Source organism: Aristolochia californica, unplaced genomic scaffold, assembly GCF_029961685.1.
Source record: "Aristolochia californica isolate CCGP_79_NKW_82.1479 unplaced genomic scaffold, dmAriCali1.0.hap1 SCAF_5, whole genome shotgun sequence".
In the NCBI taxonomy this organism is placed as follows: Eukaryota; Viridiplantae; Streptophyta; class Magnoliopsida; order Piperales; family Aristolochiaceae; genus Aristolochia; species Aristolochia californica.
The window spans coordinates 7,089,895-7,113,658 of record NW_027182214.1 but is presented as its reverse complement, the minus strand read 5'-3'; the positions used below and the strand labels follow the sequence as shown (position 1 = coordinate 7,113,658).

The window sequence follows — 23,764 nt, the reverse complement described above, 5'->3', positions numbered from 1 at the left end:
CATAGCCAAAGGTAAATTTTCTATCATTAGGAGACCCAACCCAATTTGCATCACCAAAGCCTTCAATTTCGGTGTGCCCATGACATTTTTATGTCAATCCTTGTCTTGGACTCTTCTTACACTGAGTGGTCACTTTCACACCTCTTGAACCCAAGTATTGTAACCACAATGGTAAATTTATAAAACCAAGTCCAAGGAGATTGGTTCTAGTAAGCTCTTTCCTTCTAGATCAGGGTTCAATAACACCTCACATAAGATAAATAAGAAGTATACGAGTAAAAAGGACAACTTACACCGTTTTATATAGGAGAGACAAACTTCTTCTAGAGAGTTCCAAGTCTCCAATCCTTTGAGCTCAAGAGTAGATGTAGATGAGCTTGAGAATGCACGAATGTTGAGTAATTTGAGAAAATGATGTGACTTTCCAAGATAAAACATTTTTTTTCTTAAAATTAGTTTACATGAAAATTTCAACAAGAAAGGTTTTTAGAGTGCTTTGAATTGCCAATAAAATTCATTTAATGTTCCCTAAAATTTTTGGGTAATTATTTACAATTTCCTAGCCAAAATGTTGAAGATAAAGTATGAAAAAGTCTTACATAATTCTCACAGTGAGAAGTCTCACAAAGCCAGAAGGTGGAGTCTTACAAGATGTCTTACAGAAGAGTCTTAGTTAAAGGTGTTTTAGTTATGTTAGTCTTCTATTTATGTTCAGTTATTCAATTGGTCTAGTATAAATAAATAAATTAACTTAGTATGTGATAAATATTATAAATAAATAAGTTAAAAAAAATTTGTTTGCGAAAGAAATGGAAGGGGCTTGCTTGTGTGTGTATGGCCCTACTCTCATTCATGTGGGCTCCCGTAGACAAGCATATTTTTTATTGGCAGTATATGTATACGTAGGCTAACATACATAATCAAGGTTCAACTCAAAAGCTTGCGAGCCGGCTCGTTAACGGGCTCGTGAGTTGCGGGATCGGGAGCGGGGGTGGGGGGATGCCGAACCCTTCTTGTCCGCCGCTCTGGCCGCCTTTGTCGTCATCGACAGCTCCTCACCGGTCGCTACATCCCCTTCCCTTCGATTTCTTTGCCTCTGTTTCTGTCGCCGCCAGCTCCACATCGTCTCGATGAAAAACCAGAGTCCATAGTCGAGACCTAAGTTGGGAGAAATAATCCCCTCACACGTGCGAGATCATAAACAAGTAAAAAAAAAAAAAAACTCTTTGTCCCTTCCTCATAGCTCTTAAAGAAATTGAAAAAACATTTTAGTAGGAATACGTTTTTAGAGACTATTAATGGTTTTTTCAATAAATGTTGAAAAAATATTTTTAGTAGAAATATAGGGACTATTAGTGCCTCATGTTTTTTGGAAATATTTTTCTAATTATAAATTCTTATTAAAAAATCATATAATTTTCTAAGTAAGATTTTCTTGCCAAGATGGGTTAGAAAATCGTATAAAAAATTTTTGAATAAGTATTTGATAGTTGACGCTATAATACTTTTAGCATGAGGTAATTTTCATAACAATTTTGTGTTTGACATTTTATTTGATTAAAAATTTATCGCTAAGTATATTAATATATTAGATTGATTATTAATTTTTATTTATTTCCCTATAAGAGGCAATAAGAGGTCCATTTAACTTTCCTAAGAAAATTTTAAAATATTTTTTGTAATGTTCTAGTAAGTCTCTAATAGTAATAAGATTTTATTTAAAGGTTTTTTGGAAATATGTATCCTAGAAAAAATATTTATATTTTCCTATAATATAAATTTTCAATCAGGGGCACTAAGGAGGCCATAGTAAATTTATGGCCAAATTCAAAAATTAAAAAATAAGCTAGACAATATTTGGGGTAAAAAAGATTAATCCATTATCGAGATTCAATGCTGAACCTCCCCTATCATTCTTTTTTTTTTAAATATATGCATAATTTTATAGATAATTTATTTGACATATATTTTATGTAGCGTATTAAATGTAGGTTAACCTCAAACTCGAACTCGGTTAAAATTATTATGCTCAAGTTCGATTACAATTTTAGGCTCAAGGCTAGGTCGGCTCAAGTTCGATTATAATTTTAGGCTCGAGGCTAGGTTGGCTCAAGCTCAAGTTCGAAATCTTTAAATCAAGCTCAGCTCGAACATAGGAAGGTTCAGACTCAGCTGGATTCGATGCCACCCTTATGTCCAATTTTAAGTAGAGGTCATGCCCAATTTTATGTAAAATGTATGTATAATTTTATATACAATTTATTTAACATGCATTTTTTGAAAAGTTTTAAATGTATGTTGGAGCTCGAACTCAAGACATGTAATTTTTGAAAAGTTTTAAATGAATGTTGAAGCTCGATCGGCTCAAGCTCAGTTCGAACATATGCAGGTTCGGGCTCGGCTTGGCTCGGTTCGATGCTACCCCTAGCGGCCACTGTCGGCCCCCCATTGGCCGCTATCGTCGGCGTCGCTGGCTCACCCCGTTGCTCGTCGCATGCCGAGTGGGAGAAGTGCTGGTGCACCACTAATGACTTCACTAGATGAACTAAATAATCAGGATGAAGATCATCTCCTGATTCATGTTGACTATCCCCCCCACCCGGGGTCCATATTATGTATGCATGAGTGTGAACGTATAGATGTCCCAATACATGTAGATGCTTGTTTGGTAAAAGCGTAAACATGTATAGACGTTGAGATGACACGTGTATGAGTGTGAGTGGTTGTGAAAGGTCAAGTACAAATACATGTCCTTCTAGCCAGCCAAAAGATGTTAATTTTAGACGCATTATAGCCAAGTAAGTCCTGGATTGTGGGAACCCGACAACAACTTGCTAAGTAGGTTTTAGAGGAAAAGCCATTAAATGTAAATCCAAACACGATCACACTAAAAAAAATGGATACCCAGTAATACTTCTTATAAAATACCCTTTTTCTTCAAGGGTCCAAATTAGGTTTCCATTAATGGATCGATTTTGATAAAAAAAATAAAATAAAAATTAAAAACAAGCACTCTTTGATAAACTTGATGTTTCGATAGAATTATCGTATTCTCTTTGAATTTTTAAGGGTTAAAAAAATAAATTTAATAAATATTTTTATATTAATTTGATTTATGAAAGTAGAACCAATGTTATAAAAACGGACCGACTGTCAATCCAATGAAGTAGTTCGATCAATTTAACTGCGTTTAAATACTGATTAATATTATGATAATATGATAAGTAACCCAACTCTTCCAAACTTTGGCTAAGATGGAGTTTTTCCCCAGGCTTTACTCCAAATATCTTTTTTCATAATAAATTCAAAACACAACTTTCACGGACATAGTTTAATTAAACAAATTTGTGAATGAAATAAAATACAGAGACAAATTTACGCACAATTTAATACAACAAAAGGGTTTGGAAGGATCCTAATTTTCTTCAACTTACTCGTTTTTTTACTCCCAACTCAAATTAGAATTCTCACAATGCTTACAACCTGTAAATACAACTTGTTCTTGTTTTTATTCAACAAATTTACGCACAATATAATACCACAAGAAGCACCAGGAGAATAAGGAATTTTTGAATTAGATGTGAATATCAATAGAAGAGCAGAAGGGAATGACAAAAAAATATCATTTTTCACAGACAATCTCTTAAACCGAACAGCAAAAAATTGTCCTCATCAGTGGTTCGGGAAGAAAAGCTACAGAACGGAAACTGTGAGACAAGAAAACCTAAGCTCCAAATGCCAACTACGTAGCCAAAGGAAAAAAAAAAAGCAAAAGCAAAATATAGGAGAAAAACACTTTTCTCTAAAGATACAGCTCTTCACCTGAAAACACACAAATTAAAAAAGGATAAGACCCCCAAAAAAAAACAATCAAACTAAAAAAACCCAAATGCACTGAGATAGTAAACTCTAAACACTTACCGAAGATAGAAGGAGGCCTAAGAAGAATCAACAACTCTTTAGTAGATAATCGAGAGAGAAAATAAAAGTCTCAGCCATCAGCCACGGAAAGACCGAAAGAGAAAAAGTTGTCTCAAACATTATGGCATGTCTCACCACATAAAGATGCTGTACAAAAATAAATTTGCCTGCATACATCACAAAATAAGTGAAAAGAAACAAAAAAAAAAAAACATGAGGATTAAATATTGCCATATTCTCCTCACCCCATTGAACTTGTATCATTATTGCACTCCAAATATAATAAAAAAACGATCTTGTATAAATTGAAAAAAAATCACCATATAAGGAACGCAACAATCCAAAAATCATGTGGCTGATCAATTATAAACCAATTCTCCTTGCCACATAGACTTACATCACCGTTGCACTCCAAATAAACACATAAAACAATAAAAAAAATATCCAACTTACTTGGTACAAATCGTTGCCAATAACTTGTCCAATTGAAGGTCGACTACCTGAAAGAAGTAAAACCATACATTAAGCACACAACAACAACTCTGAATCCTATTTCAACTGAAGAGAAACTGCAAGACATCAAATTAAAATTACAGAAAAAAAATAAATTGCAAAAAGGAACTTTTTCAAATGAAAACAACACAAAGATCGAGCACCGAAGAGAAAACAGATTGTTGGCCAATAAGAGAACATGTTCAAGAGAAGAACAAACAGCTAATACAACAAATCAATATCCTCTAATTATGGTCAAAGCAAAGATCAGCGAATAGAGCTATGGTTTATGATCATGCATGGATGCAATCCATGCCATCCTTACATTGGCTTCCATATCATGCTGAAATACTACTAAAAAATTCTCAAACTAACACATATATTGGCCGAAGAAGCACTCTTTATAGTATAACAGACTTGACTTTGTATGGTTACAAGTTCAATAGAAGATAGGATGGCAGTTGCTCCCATCTCAGTTGGTAAGAGATTTGGATGGCATATCTATGACAATAAAACAATAGCTTACTAATAAGAAAGAGATAAAAAGGCAGCATGTGGTTAGAAGAAGGAAAATGAGTTGAAAAACGTGAAACAATCTTCTTGTTTTTTTTAAAATGTTAATATTTTATTTTAAAGAAAGGGAAGAAACATAAAAAAAACGTGGAGCAATTTGGATGGCAGAAAAAGTTCAATAGAAGAACGGATGGCATGGAGGCAGTGAGGCTGATTCACATATAACATGACAAATAATCTCATAAGAATGGCAATAAAATTGAAACATGGTACATGGGACTTTGAAGTGAAAACTGCCAGGAATGAAATTCATCTATGTATCCTAAAAACATTAAGAGCAGAGTTTTGTGCTTTATACCGTCACATAAAAAACAGATCACACCCATTCTTCTTGTAAAGCTTTGACCATGAAAGGAATTGTTTACCACTGAGCAGAAATTGCAATTGAACAACCATGTAGGTTTAAACAACTACAACTAATGAACCAAACAACTCAAAGAATGAAAAGAGGTCTTAGGGAAGCTTATTCAGGCAAAATGTTACGGTCCCAGATCTGACACAAGGATTCGTAGGGACGAAGAAGAGGAAGGCGAAGATCAAACCAAAGGGAAGCTTGAAAACCCTAGAACTCGTCAAGGAGAGCTCCAAGCCTGTTTAACCTAAAATTAACCTAAAATCAATGCTTCCTTGTCTCATTACTCTTACCCCTTAAATAGGGTTCACCCTTACAGGGTTTAAGATAAAATATTACAAGAATACTCCTATAAATTAAATATTCCAAAAATACCCCTGTGGCCTAAAACTGAAATAAAATAAAGTAAATTAAAGAAAACAATTAAAATAATAATATTATTGCATGCATAACATTACAGCCCCCCTGGGAGACAGAGCTTGTCCTCAAGCTTGAAGGTCGGGTCTGGACGCAGACGTCTCCACCTGTGCGCAAGTAGCATCTCCTAGCATGGCCGCAACAATTGTTAATGCAGTATCAAAGCACTGGAAAAGACATCCCATGAGAAACAGTTGTCCCATATGTGGATCCAAAGGAAGAGTGTAGAACGCCATTGGGCTAGCTTCCATATGAAGCCGAATGTGTTTGGAAGGAGACTTGCATATTACAGTCTCACAGAATGAAACAACTGGAGGAGAAACAATGAGTGCAGCACCACCCATGAAGTAATCTTGCAAATCCTTAAGGCAGATCTCAAGATGGAGTTCTTCAGCTCCTGCTACCATATTTCCACCCCCCTCTGCAATTGGACAAACAACCATATGAGCTGACTTGGCCAGCAATTTCAAACCGTCAACAAGCTTGGAAAGATCTGCAGCAACGCTGCATTGGACAGCAACACGCACAATAGGAGACACAGAGAACGTCCTGGCTCGAATTGGGTGAGCAACTACTTCTTCCTGACCAGTCAAAGTAGCAGTAAAGAACAGATCCAATCCAACCAAAGACTCTGTTTGGCCACAAGGAACAACTGCAGCAGACTCCAGCACGTGTATATATTAATCATTCTGCTGGCCCGGTGCATAAGTTGGGCCCATAATGCTGACCTTCATACCAGTGCAGACCTTACCAGCAAAGGGACGCCCAAAGGCAATAAATCGACCTTTATCAGAGGCAGGAATCATCTTAGAAACATAAAGGATAAGTGGACCATCCAGAGCACAGTTGCTACCAGGTTTTCCAAGTACTGCTACAGTATCATCCGTCATGTACTCATAACCATGATCAGCAACCCCTTCAACCACAGCTTTAGCCCCATAGTTACGCACACCAAACCTCGCAGCAGCAGTGCCAGACATACTTTGCACCAAATCCAGAAAACCCAAACTGCTAAGCAATAAATGACAGTATTCCCCCTTTCTGCCAGGCATTTCATCAAACCACTGCCCGTCCAATTCCAATTTTCTTATCACCTCTGCAGTAGCTCCAACCCGCCCATCTAGTGGAGCCCCTTTCTGCACTGTAATAGCAGCCACCAGTGGACCCTTCGTCCTACTGTTCAACCCAGCCACAAAAAAACCATACATTCAGTCACACACTACGAAAATTGTCCGTGCAGGTTCTTTCACGTCTTCAAGTCCACGAAGAACATTTCCACCAGCAGATTCCAAAATGGCCATTAAGGTGTCAGCTGGAGGCTGAACATGGTTGGCTATGCAGACATCGTATCCCTTAAGCAAAGCATGTCGTCTTGCTTTTGCTCTGAAAACTGCATCTTCCACCCCAGACCTGTACTTCTGCTCATAATCTTCATCTTTTAGGACAAACCATGACTCACCAACAAATCTCCCCTCCCTGAAGCTTGTTTTCAACCAGTCAGGTGAGACTATCCAAGTACCAGAACACAAGGCAGTGCAGAAATTTAGTTCTTCTTGCTTTTCCTGTGATAACATGGGTGCAAGAACGTCCATGAGAGGTAATAGAGCCCCCCAGGTCCTCAACTATCTTAGTAAGCTGTGTTTTCTTCACATCATCAGCAATATTCATTAACATGACTACTGAATATTCACAGGAAGATCTTTCCTCATTACCAACTTCTTTAAAAGAAGTGTTAGTCTCTGTATTTCCCTCACCATGAACTTCCATAAAATTAATCTGCTGAGGACTTCTAGGAAGTACATTGGATATTGATTTATCCCTCACCATATCCAAAGAGTTCTTGACAAAGTTTGTATCATATCTACATTCACTTTCATCAGCCAGATCCCAATGGAAAACTTCCTCACAGTTGATATGATGGCCACCTTTAACTTGTTTTGACTTTAATGAGGACAATGAGGATTCCCAAACTTTCCTCTTCTCACTTGGTCCATAACAAGAACAATAATTCGCAGATGTACCACATCCAGTTTCTGGAGCTTTGGCAGGAACAGATATGCATGGTCTTGCACACGACTGTAAAGGAGAGTGTAGGTTCACCTGCTTTGGAAGGTCAGTGGGAATAGAAGCGTCCTCGTCAAGATGAGAAACCATCAGGATAGATGCACCAGGACTAAAACCTTGTACAAGATCAGGCAGGGTTTTCTGTAATTGCATCAGCATGTCACACTTAGGCCCACGCTCATCATTGTTATTTGTCCACAACTCATACTCCACCCGGTCGTCTGGGTGGGGCAGTGCTTCTGTCCAGTCAAGGTTCAGATAAACCATTTCCCCACTGGCAATAGCCTTCTGTGCAGAACCAAGAATATTATCTCCATACTTTGCAGAACCAAGAAATGACAAATTTAACTTACTATCCTGTGAATCTCCTATCATAGCAGGGCCTTTAGGACTACCTGTTATGATAGCATATGATTTCTTCAGAACCTTCCCAAAATACCACTCGTTGTCATCAATTTGTATGTCATGAAGCCCCTCAATGGTAAGAGCAGCATCTGCTGCATTCTCAAAATTAACACATCCAAAACATTGGAATTTCCCATCTCCTTCTCGCAATACTACATCGCTTGTAATGTTTCCATACCCGCCAAATATTTTCTTCAAAGTTGCAGCACCCATATCCGCAATTATTTCAACAAATAACAGTGTGGATTCCATCCACGGTGTTGATTGCCGATCCCAACTGCTTGTGGTCTGCTCTGATCCGATCTGAAGTGTCTTCAGTGCTTCTTCTACCAAGCCTGTTGTCAAACAGCCAAGAGCTAGGTTCCGAGACGTAATGGCGTTTGTCTTGCAGCCATTAGTCTCCATTTCCTGAAACTCCATGAATGAAACAGACACGCTGTTGCAGTGTGCATCCACAACATCATAATTCGTCCACAAAAAAAATGGCAGCATCAAAGAATATGAAACATGTCCTTCATCCATGCGTGCAGCAAAAATTGGAAGAGGCACACTGCTGCTTTGCGCATCAGTAGAAAAATAAAACAACATCCAGAAAAATGTTGCAATCGTTCCCGGCGTCCCTAGAAAAATTCCCTCTCGGAATTCATACACACCAGCCGTAAATTCGCCAAAACGATGCTGGTTCTCTGCCTCCCGGCACAGAAAACCCCCAGTCCGAAAATTCGAGCAGCATCCCTCAGCCCCTTGGAGCCCCTTCACCCCCATGGAAAAATCTTGTAGACATAAAATTCGATGGCATTTCAGAAGCTTACCCCAAAATACGTTGCAGAGGGTTCCCCGCTGGACTGCCGATAGCTGGATTGACAGTGAGAGGTGGTGGCCGGAAGTCACATCCCACCGGACTTGTTTCCAACGGCGCCGACGGAGCCTCCTCCGTGTCCGGTGGCCAAGGGCAGCCCTCTAGGGCTTCGCCGCTTGTGTCCTGGTCGGAACAGTCGCCGGAAGATTTAGCTTGCTGTGAGTAGAAGTGGTTTGAGTTCGGAATTTCTGGGTCCCATTGCCCTACTCGGAATTTTTGCGCGTGACATTCCTACTCGGAGATTTCCCTTGTCCCCAATTTTGGAATTGAGGTCGCCCCCAAATCGTCCAGTGTCCCCTGTTTGGATTTGTATTACCTCCCCGCTGTTCGGCTTTGGATTTCCCTGCGTCTTCGGTTCGAAAAGACGTACGGCGTCCATTGGCACATTCTGGATTTTCCGACAAAGGGTGTGCTGTATACCCTTCCAGTTTCAGAATTTCTGAATCCCCAAATTCGGAGGTCGCCGCCGCCGGAGATACAGAGAGGTCTCTGATTGCTTGCTTCTCCTGCCTGTCCGAGCCAGCGTCTCAAGCGACTGTAGCAGTGAGATCCCTCTTAATTGCAGAAACTTCAATTGCAGCAATTTCAATGGAAGATTTATACGATGCGCACATTTCTCCCATATCATTGCATACGTTTTCCATATTTTTGCATACTTTTTCCATTAAATCGCATACCTCGTCCAGAATAATTCATCCTTTTGGGGAAAATGAATAGCCCATTGTGTTCCGGCTCTGATACCAGTTGTTACGGTCCCAGATCTGACACAAGGATCCGTATGGATGAAGAAGAGGAAGGCGAATATCAAACCAAAGGGAAGCTTGAAAACCCTAGAACTCGTCAAGGAGAGCTCCAAACTTGTTTAACCTAAAATCAATGTTTCCTTGTCTCATTACTCTTACCCCTTAAATAGGGTTAACCCTTACAGGGTTTAAGATAAAATATTACAAGAATACCCCTACAAATGAAATATTCCAAAAATACCCATGTGGCCTAAAACTGAAATAAAATACAGTAAATTAAAGAAAACAATTAAAATAATAATGTTATTGCGTGCATAACACAAAATCACCTCCAGAATAATATACTGGTGGACAAAAACCCAGCCTTACGAAAAACATCTAGATAGATATAGATGTAGAACGATGGATAGTTACAGAGACAGTGAGAAAGAGAGGTGGATATACATATATGCATAAGAGGATATCTACCCCCCCCCCTCCCCCCAAAACAAGAAATCTAAACCCATTCAAAGATTTTTGCTTGATTGCTTGGGTGTCAAGTGGAATTCAACAACTAAGAAGTGTGGGAAGTGAAAGTACTCACCAGTGGCATTCATTGGAAGATAAATCGCCAAGAAAGAGGTTGCAGGTAGAAAAAAAAAAGTAACAGAAAGCCAACACTGTAAGATGAGACTGAAGAAAGCCCCATAAACACAAAGTGAATAGAAGAACAAAGAAAAAAGGGAGGCTGAAGTAGTCAGCGGTCCTCACAACCAGGAGGAGAAGTTTTCAGCAGCAATAGAATGAAACAGCAAGGTTTGGAGACGATTTTCAGACCAAATTAGCAAAAATGGTGAAAGAATGAATAGCGTTCTTCCCAACAGTAAGATAAGAAAATCAGCTGGCAGTGAGCAGAGGAGATTGGCAGAAATAAAAGGCATCTGAGAGGCTTAGAAACTTCTAACATTCAATATGCCAAGAGTCCACTGTAAGACGCCAATGAGAAGGTAGTCCATTCAGGGAACTTTCCAAAGAGATATCATCAGCTAAGAAGCACAAGAGAATCAGTGCAGTATAGTTCTGGCATACGCAAGGGCAGTAATAACAAGAGATTGGTTACTGAGAAATGTATGTTAGATGCTCTATGCTGCCAAACTCTTGCTATTATATAATATACATAACATGTGTCCGCAGCATAAAATCATAAAATCCCAATTCCATGTTCCCATTACTTTAACACTGCAATCAAAACAAATCAGCTAATTGAGCTCCAAATCATTATTTAATAAAGATACAGAATCTTACAATCAGAGAAAGGAAAATGAAATGCAAATTGTGCAACTTTGGCTTTAACCAACATGTTGTTCAATAAGGAATTGACCTTCCAAAAACTCAGAGGTCTCCTCATAGAACAATAGCAAAAGAGTAAGCTCCAGCTACTCACAACTAGAGGCGGCAATTAGACAGGTTTCGCTTAGGTTAACCTAAACCTGGTTTTTCTTTCTTTCTTTTATTTTTTTGCCTTTTTTTTTAAAAAAAAATCTAAACCTGTTGTTATGGGTTGAACCAAACCCAACCCATTTATTGAATGGTTACAAATACAGACCAGATCCTTTGAGTTTTGGGTCAGGTACAGGTCAAAACACTTCAAAAGCTAAAAAATAAAAATTACACAAAGTATGACAATAATGTATGTGAATAAGTGAAACAAATATATAAGTTAAAAAAAACAGTTGAAGGGTAATTTTGTCTTTTTACATTAACTGTGATCTCTAGAGTAGGTTTATATTGTTCTACATGTTTAGATCTACTCTAGTTCAAGTTTGATGTAATTTGAGTATTAGTGGGAGATATAAGGAGTTAATTAAGTTTAAGTGTATAAGGGTATAACCGTAATTATCCCTAAAGTTAAGTTATTAAAGAAGATGGGGGTCGAGCACAACCCCTAACAAGAGTTCTTATAAAATTCTCTTCTCTCATCTCTCTCTGCCCTTTTCTTCCTCTAACTTCTACACTTTTACATGGTATCAGAGCAGTAAAACTTGGTTACAAGCCTCTATCCTTCATCAATTCTCTCCATTGAAGCCTGCAACTTCTTAGAAAGGGGATCCCTCGAGGTTTGTGCTTGACTAGTGGAAAAAAATCAAGTTTTTCTCATTCTTTGTCATCCATAACCAAGGGTTGTTGGCCTCAACTGCCTTTCGTGCAGCCTAATGTTGAGATAGAGTCCTCGAAGGATTCTTTGAGCTGGAAAGTACCAATTCTCCTTGTGCCCAGCTCAATATTAGGCTTTTCTGCGTGTTTCACCCACTGGTAAGATGACATCAGCCCTATTTCTTGTGATTTACAATATTTTTCTAGTAAAATCACAAATAGCTGGTGGAATTAGATGTGATTTGGGTTTAGTAACACAGTGCGCATAAAAACCCTAATTTCTAAGAAGAAGGGCCCACCTACTCTACACCTATCTTGTTGATTGAAGCTTTTATTCCCAAATTGTGATTGTTGTGTGGTACTTATGACTGATTTTGGTGAAATAATCACCCCTTCAAGGGAATCTAGAAGTTTTGAGGAAAAATATGTGATTTTGATCACATCTAAGAGACTAAATGGTCAAAACTATTTCAGATGGTCAAAGTCAATTCGAATATACCTGAAGGCTAAAAGGAAGTCCAAGTTCATTAGGGAAGATCCTCTTGTTCCTCTAAATGATGACTGGGAAGTTGAAGATACGCAGGTTATGACCTGGCTAATCAACAACATTGATTTCAAGTTGAGGAATCAAATTATGAATTGCTAAACTGCTAAGGAAATGTGGGTGTCATTTTTTTATAAAAGTGATAGAAATGTGAGTGTCTTTAGAATCTATCAATGATTAGGAGAGCAATTTATCGCGAGTCTATGAATTACATACTAGACTGTTCAACATCAAGAGAGGTCAGAGATCTGTTACAGAGTATTATATTGAATAGGTGGGTGTATTGCAGGAAATAAACATTTTCCATCCCTTCACTATTGATGAAAGGGAATCTACAAAATAGTATGGAAAAGTACATATAGCAAAATTTCTGGATGGCCTGATGCTAGAGTTTGATGTTGTTCAAGCGCAGCTATTAGCCTCAGAGCATATTTAGTCTCTATCCACGGCCTTTAGTAGAGTCTTGCACGCAGAGTCTGCTGTTATCTCCCACGGAAGCAAATATATGAGTAGTTTTACTATATTTGCCCTCAATACTAGGGTAACTCAGAATTAGTTAGAGGTCGAGGTGGAAGTGCTAGAGGCAGAGGCAAGGATGATAATAGACCTAATAGAAAATTTATTCATTGTGGCTACTCCAACCATTTTTTTGACAAGTGTTGGGCTAAATTTGGTAAACCTATATGGGCAAACTTTCTTGTTCACGAGAGCACAAACCCATCTACTGGGTATATAGTGTATATTACACCAGGGGCATCTGATGAAATGCAATAGCTAGTTCAACGTATAAAAAGTTGATTGTGGCTTTTTGTTCAATATCTATAGCTCAGTTTTCCATTCTTACAGCCATGCTGGCTAGTTTAGGTACGCCTACTCTTTATGTGCATCCTTCATCCACCTGGATTATTGACTCAAGAGCCACTACCCATATGTCAAGTATGGCATCTTTGTTATCTAATAAAAGAGTCTTCTACTTTTAAATATGTCACATTAACTAATGGATCCATTTCATCAGTAAAAGGAATGGGTACATTAATTTCGTCTTCATTCATGTCACCTCAGTCTATATTGTTTGTTCCTAAGTTTCCCCTTAATTTGTTATCGGTTAGTCAATTCATTGAATCTATGAATTATTTTGTAAGTTTTATCCTTCTCATTGTGTTTCAGGATCTCACAACAAGCTGCATGTGAGAGAGATGGATTATATTTTCTGGAGAGCCACTCATAGGATTCTTTATAGGCTCTACATTATGCAGGTTCACCTTTACAGTGGCATCTACAGCTAGGTCATCACTCTCTTGCGAAGTTGGTTCAATTTTTTTTCTGCATTTCCTTCTAGTCTTACATTTCAATGTGACTCATGTCAACTGGGCAAGCATCCCCAGACTCCATTTCCTTTAAGCCAATCCATAAATAGTCACTTATTTGACATTGTTCATTTTGATGTTTGGGGCCCTTATCATGTGCCCAATATTTTTGGTCATAAGTACTTTCTTTCATTTATTGATAATTTTAATCGATCTACTTAGGCAAATCTCCTACGAGAGAAGTTTAAGAATTTGATGTGTTTTAACACTTTTATAATGAAATAAAAAATCGTTTTGATACTCCTCTTCATATACTTCACACTGGTAATGGTCTAGAGTTTATGAACAAAAAATGTGATTTGTTTTGTCAAGGTCATGGTATTATACATCAGTCATCCTATGTCTTTACTCTATAGCAGAATGGAGTAGTTGACCGTAAGAATCGCCATCTCTTGGAAGTGGCATGCACTATGAATGTACCCAAATCATATTAGGCTAATGCGGTTCTTAGTTCTTGTTGTCTCAATAACTTCTTGGAGGTGAAATCCCTACACAAGTGTTGATGCCATCTGTCACATTATTTCCATTATCTCCCCAAGTTTTTGGATGTGTATGTTTTGCACGTCTTTGGTTCTTCCAGAGATACCTCATGCTAGTAAAATGTATTTTCTTGGGGTACTCTCAGGAGGGATACAAATGCTTCTGTCCTTCTACTAAAAAGATATTTGTATATGCAGATGTGACTTTTTTTGGGATACTCCATTCTTTACTTCATCCACCATAGATGTGTTTCCATCTACTACTGGTTCTGAGACAGTTGCCCCCACTCTTGTGGAGGATGTTCCTAGTCCTTCAGCTAGTACTACAGAAAAAACACTACATGTATATCACAGACGGTATGTGACTCAACACCAGCCCTTAGGTCCCTCTTTTGTCTCCTCATTGGAAGCAAGTCATGGATATTGAAATGGAGGCCCTACTGGACAGAGGCACTGGGATTTTGTGTAATTTACCCCCCAGTGCTACAGTGGTTGGATGTCGCTGGGTATATATTGTGAAGTATAAGGCGGATGGCTCAATTGAGAGGTACAAGGCTCAGTTGGTAACCAAGGGATACACTCAGACTCATTTCGTGGATGTGTTCAAGGTCTTCTTCCTAGTTGCTTGATTATCTTTTGTAGGAATTTTGATTTCTAGGGCAGTGAACTAAGGGTTGTCATTTTTGCAACTTAATATTAAAAATATCTTCTTGTATGGCGACTTGGATGAAGAGGTCTATATGGAGCAACCTCTTGGATAAGTTGCTCAGGAGGAGACTAGCAAGGTATGCAAACTCAAGAAAACTATATATGGCCATAAACAAAGCCCTCAAAAGCATGGTTTTAGAAATTTAGTCAAGTGGTTATGTCTTTTGGCTTTTCTAGAAGTCACAATGACTATTCACTGTTTACCATGAAGAGGTCATCTGGTATTGTGGTTTACTAGCATATGTGGATGCTATTACCTTATCTGGTAGTAATGTGATAGGTATTGAAGAGGTAAAGGCACATCTTGCTACACACTTTAAGATTAAAGATTTGGGTTCTTTAAAGTATTTTTGGGGCATTGAAATGGCTAGAAATAAGGCAGGTCTCATATTGACACAGAGGAAGTATGTCAATGATATGTTAGAAGAGTATGGTTTGTTGGGTGACAAACCAGTGGAGACTCCCATGGAGGTTGGGTATGATCTTCATGATGAAGAGAGTGATGAACTCAATGACAAAATAGTATATCACCAATTAGTTGGCAAACTGATATATGCCATAGTTACTTGCTTTGACATATGCTTTGTTGTTAGTGATGTCAGTTTATGGATTGTCCCTGCAAGGTCCATCTGGAGGTTGCATAGAGAATATTAAGATACTTAAAAGGGTCGTCTGGAAAGGGGTTATTCTTTAAACCCCATGATCATTTAAAAATAGAAGCCTTCTTGCATGCAGATTATGCTAGGTCCAAACTTGACAAAAAGTCTACCACTGGTAATTGTGTGTTCTTGGGAGGTAATTTGGTGAGCAAGAAGAGCAAAAAGCAAAACGTTGTGGCCCTGTTCAATGCTGAAGATGAGTATAGAATCATAACTCATACAGTCAATTAATTGATGTAGGTGATATCGATGGTCAAAGAATTGAATATATAGAGAGAGGAGTCTATGACTATATATTGTGACAATGAAGCAACCATATTCATTGCAGGGAATCCAGTATTTCATAAAAGAACTAAACATATTTGAGGTAGGTTGTCACTTTATTCGAGATGCAATACGAAGAAGGAAGTTGTCACTCCCAATGTTCCATCTAGTGATCAAATTGGAGATGTGTTTACTAAAGCTTTGGGTAAACGTGAATGTGAGTATTTTTGTAACAAACTGAGATTTACAGATATATATGCTCCATCTTAAGGGGAAGTGTTAGAAAAACAGTTGAAGGGTAGTTTTTAATTGTAATTATCCTTAAAGTTAAGTTATTAAAGAAGATGGGGTCAAGCATGACCCCCAACAGCAGTTCTTTGTAAACTTTCTTCTCTCATCTCTCTCTCCCCTCTTCTTCCTCTTACCTCTTCCCTATACTCTTCAATTTTACACTTTTACAATATAAATTTTAGAAAATTGTTAGAAAAGTTGTTCTATTGTTAGACAAGTTGTTTTAAAGTAGTGAAAAATAAAGCTATAGCTAGGTTTGGTCTATTTTACATCTATTTAACTGAACCAATTCAGTCAATTCTTACTCTTTTGAACAATTAAGCCAGGACCCGTGAAGCCCTGGCATCAAACCTGTAGGTAAGTGCACCCAATCCATTTATAACTAAGGACAGGTTCCTGTCAAATAAATGACTCAGGTTAAGGGGAGTTACCAGGTCAGGTGAAATATTGTCACCCCTAATGACTACCTTGCTATTCTTTACACATTGACCCAACCAAATTTCCTATACCTCTCTTACAATCTGGACAGATTTTGAGTTCCTCCCTATCCCTAAAACCCATTAGATGAATGCTAGTACGAATATTAATTTTAAACACCTCATCACCATTTTTAAATTTTCAAGGACATAATCATAGCCACAGCCTCACAAATCAGAAAAGTGTAAAACATAAATCCCCCTTCAGAGAAGAGTACACAGCAAATAAAGAGTCTCAAGTTTGCCCAAGCAAGAGGATCTTCACATTTAAGCACAGGGAAGAAAAAAAATATGTTCACCTTACAAGTTAGACAAGAATAATTCATCCGCCATCATCATTTCTCAATTTTCCATGCAATTTACTTGATCAAGGCCAAACTCTCATGAATTTGAAAAGTGTAAAACAAAAATCCATCAAAGTAACAGTCTATGAAAGCAAATACCCCATCAGAGAAGAGTGCAAAGCAAATAAAAAACCTCCAGCTAGCCCAAGCAAGAGGATCTCCTATCTAGAGCACAGACAAGGAAAACAAATCATGTACAGACCTTATGAAGTCAGATGAATATTTCCTTGAGCACTTGCAAGAAAACTCATGGGTGGTAGTATACGCATGTGACAGCTTCAATCTCCATTAAGGTTTCTGAGTTAAAGAAAAGCAGATTCAGCACAATTTAAAAAACAGCCAAACATAATGGACAGGAGAAATCAACGCTTTTAATCAAAATGGGAACTTTTTTAGTAGAAGAGAGAAAAAAGACCTGTGTAAAGGAGAATAAAGAGACTGATTCATTTCTATTAGCATGTCCAAAAGGACTGATTCAATAAAACATCCTCAAAACCAAAAAAAGTGAATGTTCATTGGCCTTGCTTACCATCACCGTAGAAGGGAAAGGAGATTCAAGAAAGTTATTGTAACTCCAACTCTTTCAACTTTTCAGTTACACTGCAATAAACATAAGAAAATGCATTGACTATAATTAAGAGACGGCAAGAAAACAAATTGCAGTACCAGCTTAAAACTAGATTATTGAACAAGAAAGACAACAAAAACCTCTTCGTGAGAGAAGGTATTATCTCTTCCACTGCTTGAATAAGAACTAGGTCAGAGTCCTTTGGAGGTGTCCAGCTTCCTAAAGCAACTGTTTGAAGTAGTCAGAGATATGAACCCGTGTTAGTTGAACTGGTACCAAAAATGCTTAAAACTGTAACTGAAGCACATATAAAACAAGCACTCGAATTTCCTACAAATAGGCAAAATCATAGAAGTAACCTTGTTACCAGTACCCATAGAATCACCAATGCAAGGTGATGTTTACCTCACAAAGATCCACATAGTCTTTGCAAGATCATAATACTATTTAACCATTCAAAATATTTATCTATCTAACCATTAAAAAAAAATTACCAACTGATGTGATTTCCTCTCATACCAGTGACCCACTTCAAAAAAAAAAAAAAAAAAAAAAACTATAAATATTTACTTTTTAAAACTCAAGCAAAATCTAGATGGTTTTGGATGGTCTATCACCCAAACATCTCCTCCATTAGTAATTGCAGAATTTTTCAAGACTTGGATTTGTTCAAGCTAGAAACTTCTTCAAGGGATAAGGTAAATTTTGGAAAACCTAAAAGACTAAGAATATTATGGATGGGCAACAAAGTATTTTCTGACAGTACTACTGTTTTCAGGCCTTTGCTTATCCTCATGGTCTTAACTCAAAAAGCGAGGACATAATTTCCATTCCTTTTACGTTTATTTTGTTCATTGAATTTTGTCCATTATCTTCCACCAAATTTTCTTCTCAGATTTATTGTTTGAACACCATTTGATGTACTCTAACATACGCAGCGGGAAGAAAGCTATACATAAAACAGAAGCTCAGAGTAATCAAAAGCCAAGTTTAAGAAAATATCATTAACTATACCTCGAGTATCTTCTGTACTTGGTGCACTCCCTCTACAATATGATCTCACATTGGGTTCTAAACCCACATCTTCAACATCCGCAAATGACTCCAATAAACGACCAATAAGCTGATGAGCAACTAGACTCACCTCATCACAGACATCTTTGATGGCAAGGTACCGATTATTAATCTTCTCAGGTTTAGGTATCTCATCAGAAGAACTATTAGAATTTTCATTTCTTCCATTACTACTAGTAAAATGAAGAGTTGAAGCATTTGGCCTTGAATCCCCAATGCTCTCTACTTCATCATCTGAATGGAATCCACATAACTGTATGCTTTTGTCAAGATTCATATGGGGATTGGCAAGCCACAAGTTGAAGTAAATGTTGGAACTCTTATCCTCATTTACATCTGATTCATCATTGTCACTAATCTCACTTTCCGAATCCTCCATAAATGCTTCTGCAAATTCTTGATCAAATTCATGGTCAGGCAACATATCCCAAATCAGCTGACTAAGCCGAGCACTCACATCTAAAACACATTCGACCTCTTCTTCCATTTTTTCCCTTGAGAAATAGTATTGGAATTTTCGGCGCGACTTCCTATTTATAAAAGCAATCACTTTTCTAAGAGTTTTTGGAACATCCACATCCCCACATTCAAAAAGATACCCAATCAACAACTTTCTAAATGTTGACCGAAATTTCTTTGTTGGTATTTCAGTTTTTGGATCTAGCATATGTTGCACATGTTTCAATTCAACATACCTAACCTTTGGAAGGGCTTGGAGGGCCTTTAGGATTTCATTCTGTATTGCTTTTGTCTCGGGAGGAAAATAAAGAAACTCTGGTACAGGAAAATCAAAAATTCCACTAACTTTGAGTGATAATGCTGCAACTGCCATGGCTTTTGTTAATGGTTCCAACAGCTCTTCTCCTGCATTCTGTTCCACAAGCATATGAGAGCAAATCCTGTGAATGTTTTGAATTAGGCGATCACGGCTCCAACCATATCGGTACTTCAACTGAGGAACATATTTGACTCCCTTCAGCTTTCTTTGCATCGCAAGTAACGTCAGTGTACAAAAGTCACTTAGTCTCCCTAGCACCATCTTAAAGGCAGAGATAAGAGACTCAGAGATTGGGGTTACACATGCATGGCAATCTTCTCGAAAATTGCGTTGCTCCATGAAAATTTGAGATAATGGTTCTATGTACTCCTTGTATCTTGATTCTAGGAATAATTTACGAAGATGCCTCTTTACTAGCTTTTTCATTACAGGACGAGTTTTCTGAAATTTAATGGAGCTTCCTGTTAGAATGTTAGTTAAGCAAAAGAGCCCAAAGTTGCTTAGGTTGTCAAGATCAGAAGTTATAACCCTGTATATGATGGATGGTTCATCCATTTTAGTGTCAAATAATTGTGCATAATCCTCAACCACACAAAGCTCCTCTTGTTTAGACAAAAACGCTCTGTATCCCCTCTCAATAGATCTCTTTACAATGTCAGCAGAGACCTGAATCATCACAATTTAAGGTATGATCAGTAAAAAGAGATGATAGTGATCATGTGCCTTTTCATTGCAGTTTGAACAATTCAAAGAAGAATATTTTCAACTGCAGATAGAAGAGTACAATCTTATTAAAAAAAAAATTTGAAAAAAGATTTTTTTTCAAATAATAGTAAATAAAAAATAAAAAATCATTGCATTAAAGATAATCAATCTTTGGGAATTTTAAATTCAGAGAAACTGGGAGGCACTCAGAGAAATGCGATAAAAAGGAACTTACATCTTCGTCTCGTAGAAATGATTCGAACAAAGACCTAAATCACAACCACCAATAAACCAGAAATCAGTATTGTCCTGTTAAATGAAAACATCAAGGAGAGCAATTTAAACAGAATAGCATAGTTATCTTCATGCAATCAATCCAAAATGGTAAACCATTAAGAAAGAAAAAAGTAACTCACTTATCTTTCAAAAGATTCGGTACAATAGTATGCTTTTGAACATGCCTAGATCTCGACCATGACGGCAATCCCATCAACCAACTGCATTATTCAGTATAGATTTTTTATGAAAGCACATAAACCACAAAGCCATTTACCATTGATATTGGCATTCAAGCACATCAGCTAGATAATAATATGTGCTTAGTGAGGATGGGAAAGTTTGTTTCATCATTGGATAGCAACAACTGCAGACAAGTGAAGGGAATTAAAGAGCATTGCAAACCTCTTTTTGATTTTAAGCTTCTTTTCTTCATGCCGAATGGAAGAGCATAACTTTGAAACATCCTGGGCAAAGAAGTCCATTGCCAAAGCTCAACAAAATCAAAAGATACTCTCACTATCAAAAATAGACCTGTCAAAGAAAAATAAGCAGTCATGGAATCTCATCTACTAGAAACAATAGAACATTAAGCAGCCAAAGACATCAATAGAAGTTCATGCCACGTAAAGCATCTATCTGCGGTCCAAATAACAGTTCCCCCATGAAGATAAGAGATGTAACTGGCCCTAAATTACTTGCCTATTTTCTTTTCAAAAACAACGAGAAAGAGAATGTATGGATAGAATTACGAGCTATTACATTGAAGCCTAAATAACATAAAAACTAAATCAGCAAGAATCACTATTCGAAGAAGAGTGCTAGCCACAAAAAGATGTTGCTAGGAAACACTGCCTCTAGCAAGAGAATCAACAATACAATTCACAAGTCTAATCGTGTGCTTCCACTCAATGTGAAGCAGGCATGTCAATGATCCAGACCCAATCTGAATACAGATCCAAATTTTACAGATAGACATAATGGAGTTCCAACATAAATAAACCAAATATGGAACAAGGAATATGGAATAATGGAGTTATACTAAACTGAAATAGGAATCACGATATCTGGATCCAGTAAATATCCAATCTGAAACTTCAGCCATTAGAGGTATGTCCAACAGTGCACATTAGTTGGATCCGCTCTCTACTCTGTGAATAGTTTACAAGCTTTCGCACACAAGTCATAACCTGAAATGAATATCAGAGGTTCATGTGGTGTTCCATTCATGCATGCAGAAGATTTTTTCTTCTTCCTTCCATTCAGGCAGCTCCCAAGGGTCCCACTGGAGAGGTGCATGAATATTGACTTCTGAGGGAGTCGTGCAAGCAACCTTTGTTGTCAACATTACTGCAGTTGAGTGAGTCTAATTTTATGGAGCACCCTCCTCAACCAAATTCTCATAGTAGACAATCTTAGAAGAAGAGGGAACTCAGTTCTGGACAACCTATATGATTTTTGTGGAGAAGTAGAAGAAACCATCAATCACCTAATACTGCATTGCCCATTCGCTTGGCAGGTCTAGACGCACTTCTTAAACAAGCTGGGGATTAGTAGCTACATCCCAGGCAGCCTTAAAATGATCAGCCAAATGGCCAAAGGCACTCAGCTTCCAAGTCTAGGTAAAGCTCTCTTGTCAGCCTACATTGCTCACACTCCATGGGGTCTATGGACTGAGAAGAGCAACAGAATATTCTATAACAAGTTTCCTCAATTCAAGAAGTCACATATTCGATCACATGGATGATAGCCGTTTGGATTAACAAGAGGATAGAATTTGAGGAAAAGACGCTTTTATTTCAAAAAATTGGCGGCCGGTTGCCCAAATGTCTGGGCTGACTACACGGCCACTATGGAAGAATGGTTCCCCTCCTTCCCCCAATGGAACCTTGTAGTTGAATTTTGATGTTTGCACGCTGGGTAATCCAAGTATAGCAGGATTAGGGGTGTCATCAGATATTGAGAAGGTACTGCTCTGATCACCTACTGAGGACCTCTTGGCACAAGGGAACTTTGAAGTTGAAATTTGATGGTTGTGCAACAAGTACTCAGAGTATGGCAAGATTTAGAGGCTGTCATCAGAAATTGGGAAGGTACTGCGCTCGCCTACTCATGACCTTTTTGGCACATCTCCCTTTCGCCATTTCTCCCCTTCGCTAATATGGAGAAATTTAGGTTTTTGAACAGCTAACAGATCAGAGATGACTTACCTGTCTATTTCGTGGCCTTCGTCAACAACGGCCAAATCCGACAAAGCAAGGAAGGAACTGAAGAAGTTGAAGATGACGGCGACTGAAATAGGAAACGATTCTGTATATCTGAATGCTATCGAGAGAAAATCGCATTCCAGATATTCCGAATGACCTATTTCTCCAGGATATGCTCGAAATCGAAAACCCGCATATCCTAGAGATGGAGATTGGAAAGATTTCGCCTTTCGTCCCTAGTCCCGATTGGAGATGGAGAGGTTTCGTCCCGACTGCAGTGGAGAGGTTTCACTCCTGACTCATTTAAGTAAACGACCGGTTGGCTAGCTCGTGAACCAAATCGAGCCTCAAACTCGAGTTATTTACGAACCGGTTCGGTTCGATACACACTAGTTGTGTGCATGCCTTATAATTTTGTCCATTTATTTAATTTTACTGTGCTCAAATCACTTAAAATTTTAATTCCAATGCTCAATTCACCCCTTGAGATGCTACTATGGACAAGCAAGCTTTAAAAAGGTTTTGTTAAAAAAAATTATATTTTAGCTCAATTTTTTTCATGATGCTCCTTTCCAAAGGATAATCAGCCAAGAGGTCATCCATGTTTAATGGAACATTGGGATCACACACCCAGATCCGCCAATCATTTGGCGGACTTTCATACTAAATTAATATTAAAAAAATTGAATTAATATTAAGTAATTAATTATAAAACTAAAATAATTAAACAAATGCATACTTTTATACTATCAAAATAGTTAATCAAATTGTTATTTTTACGGTGTTCAAAGTCTCACTCTTAAACTGTTTATCAAATATGATAGAATCATTATCCAACGTACTACATAAAAAAATATAATAATAAAAATAAAAATGACACAAACATAACTCATTCAAATATTTAATATAAAAAACTTACATTGTGCATGCAAAATACAACCTAAAAATTTTAATTTCATTAAAACATAATAGTCAATAATTTTGCCACATCTAGATTGCTAATACATTTTGAAAATATGATGCTCTTGCAAATTATACTTCACACTCCCTCTAAGTACTTCTTTG

General features: G+C 37.7%; 1 protein-coding gene across 4 annotated transcripts; it reads right to left on the bottom strand.

Annotated features, from left to right (window-relative positions):
- Positions 1–3,559: 3,559 nt before the first annotated feature.
- On the bottom strand, positions 3,560–22,959 carry LOC137965933 (uncharacterized). 4 transcript variants are annotated; one of them, XM_068812335.1, is made up of 12 exons: positions 22,703–22,959; positions 21,540–21,682; positions 20,898–21,026; positions 20,633–20,713; positions 20,452–20,485; positions 18,674–20,177; positions 17,800–17,887; positions 17,621–17,691; positions 17,294–17,388; positions 4,375–4,421; positions 3,922–4,088; positions 3,560–3,822 (listed from the first exon to the last, which is right to left on the bottom strand). In XM_068812335.1, the coding sequence occupies exons 3-8, from the start codon at positions 20,975–20,977 to the stop codon at positions 17,655–17,657; spliced, it is 1,824 nt and encodes a 607-aa protein (XP_068668436.1). In that variant the 5' UTR covers positions 20,978–21,026; positions 21,540–21,682; positions 22,703–22,959; the 3' UTR covers positions 3,560–3,822; positions 3,922–4,088; positions 4,375–4,421; positions 17,294–17,388; positions 17,621–17,654. The 4 variants fall into 4 exon arrangements, with proteins under 4 accessions (XP_068668436.1, XP_068668438.1, XP_068668435.1 ...); XM_068812337.1 differs by lacking the exon at positions 21,540–21,682 and having other exon boundaries at positions 18,674–19,952; positions 20,040–20,177; XM_068812334.1 differs by lacking the exon at positions 21,540–21,682.
- Between the last annotated feature and the right edge of the window lie 805 nt (positions 22,960–23,764).

What these genes read in the sequence shown, in the direction of transcription:
- LOC137965933 (XM_068812335.1), bottom strand. Translation starts at nt 20,977, where the DNA reads ATGGACTTCTTTGCCCAGGATGTTTCAAAGTTATGCTCTTCCATTCGG. An exon ending in AAGCTTAAAATCAAAAAGAG is followed by an intron (nt 20,714 to 20,897) that starts GTTTGCAATGCT and finishes TGAATAATGCAG; the next exon opens with TTGGTTGATGGGATTGCCGT. An exon ending in ATACCTTCTCTCACGAAGAG is followed by an intron (nt 17,692 to 17,799) that starts GTTTTTGTTGTC and finishes TGTTTATTGCAG; the next exon opens with TGTAACTGAAAAGTTGAAAG.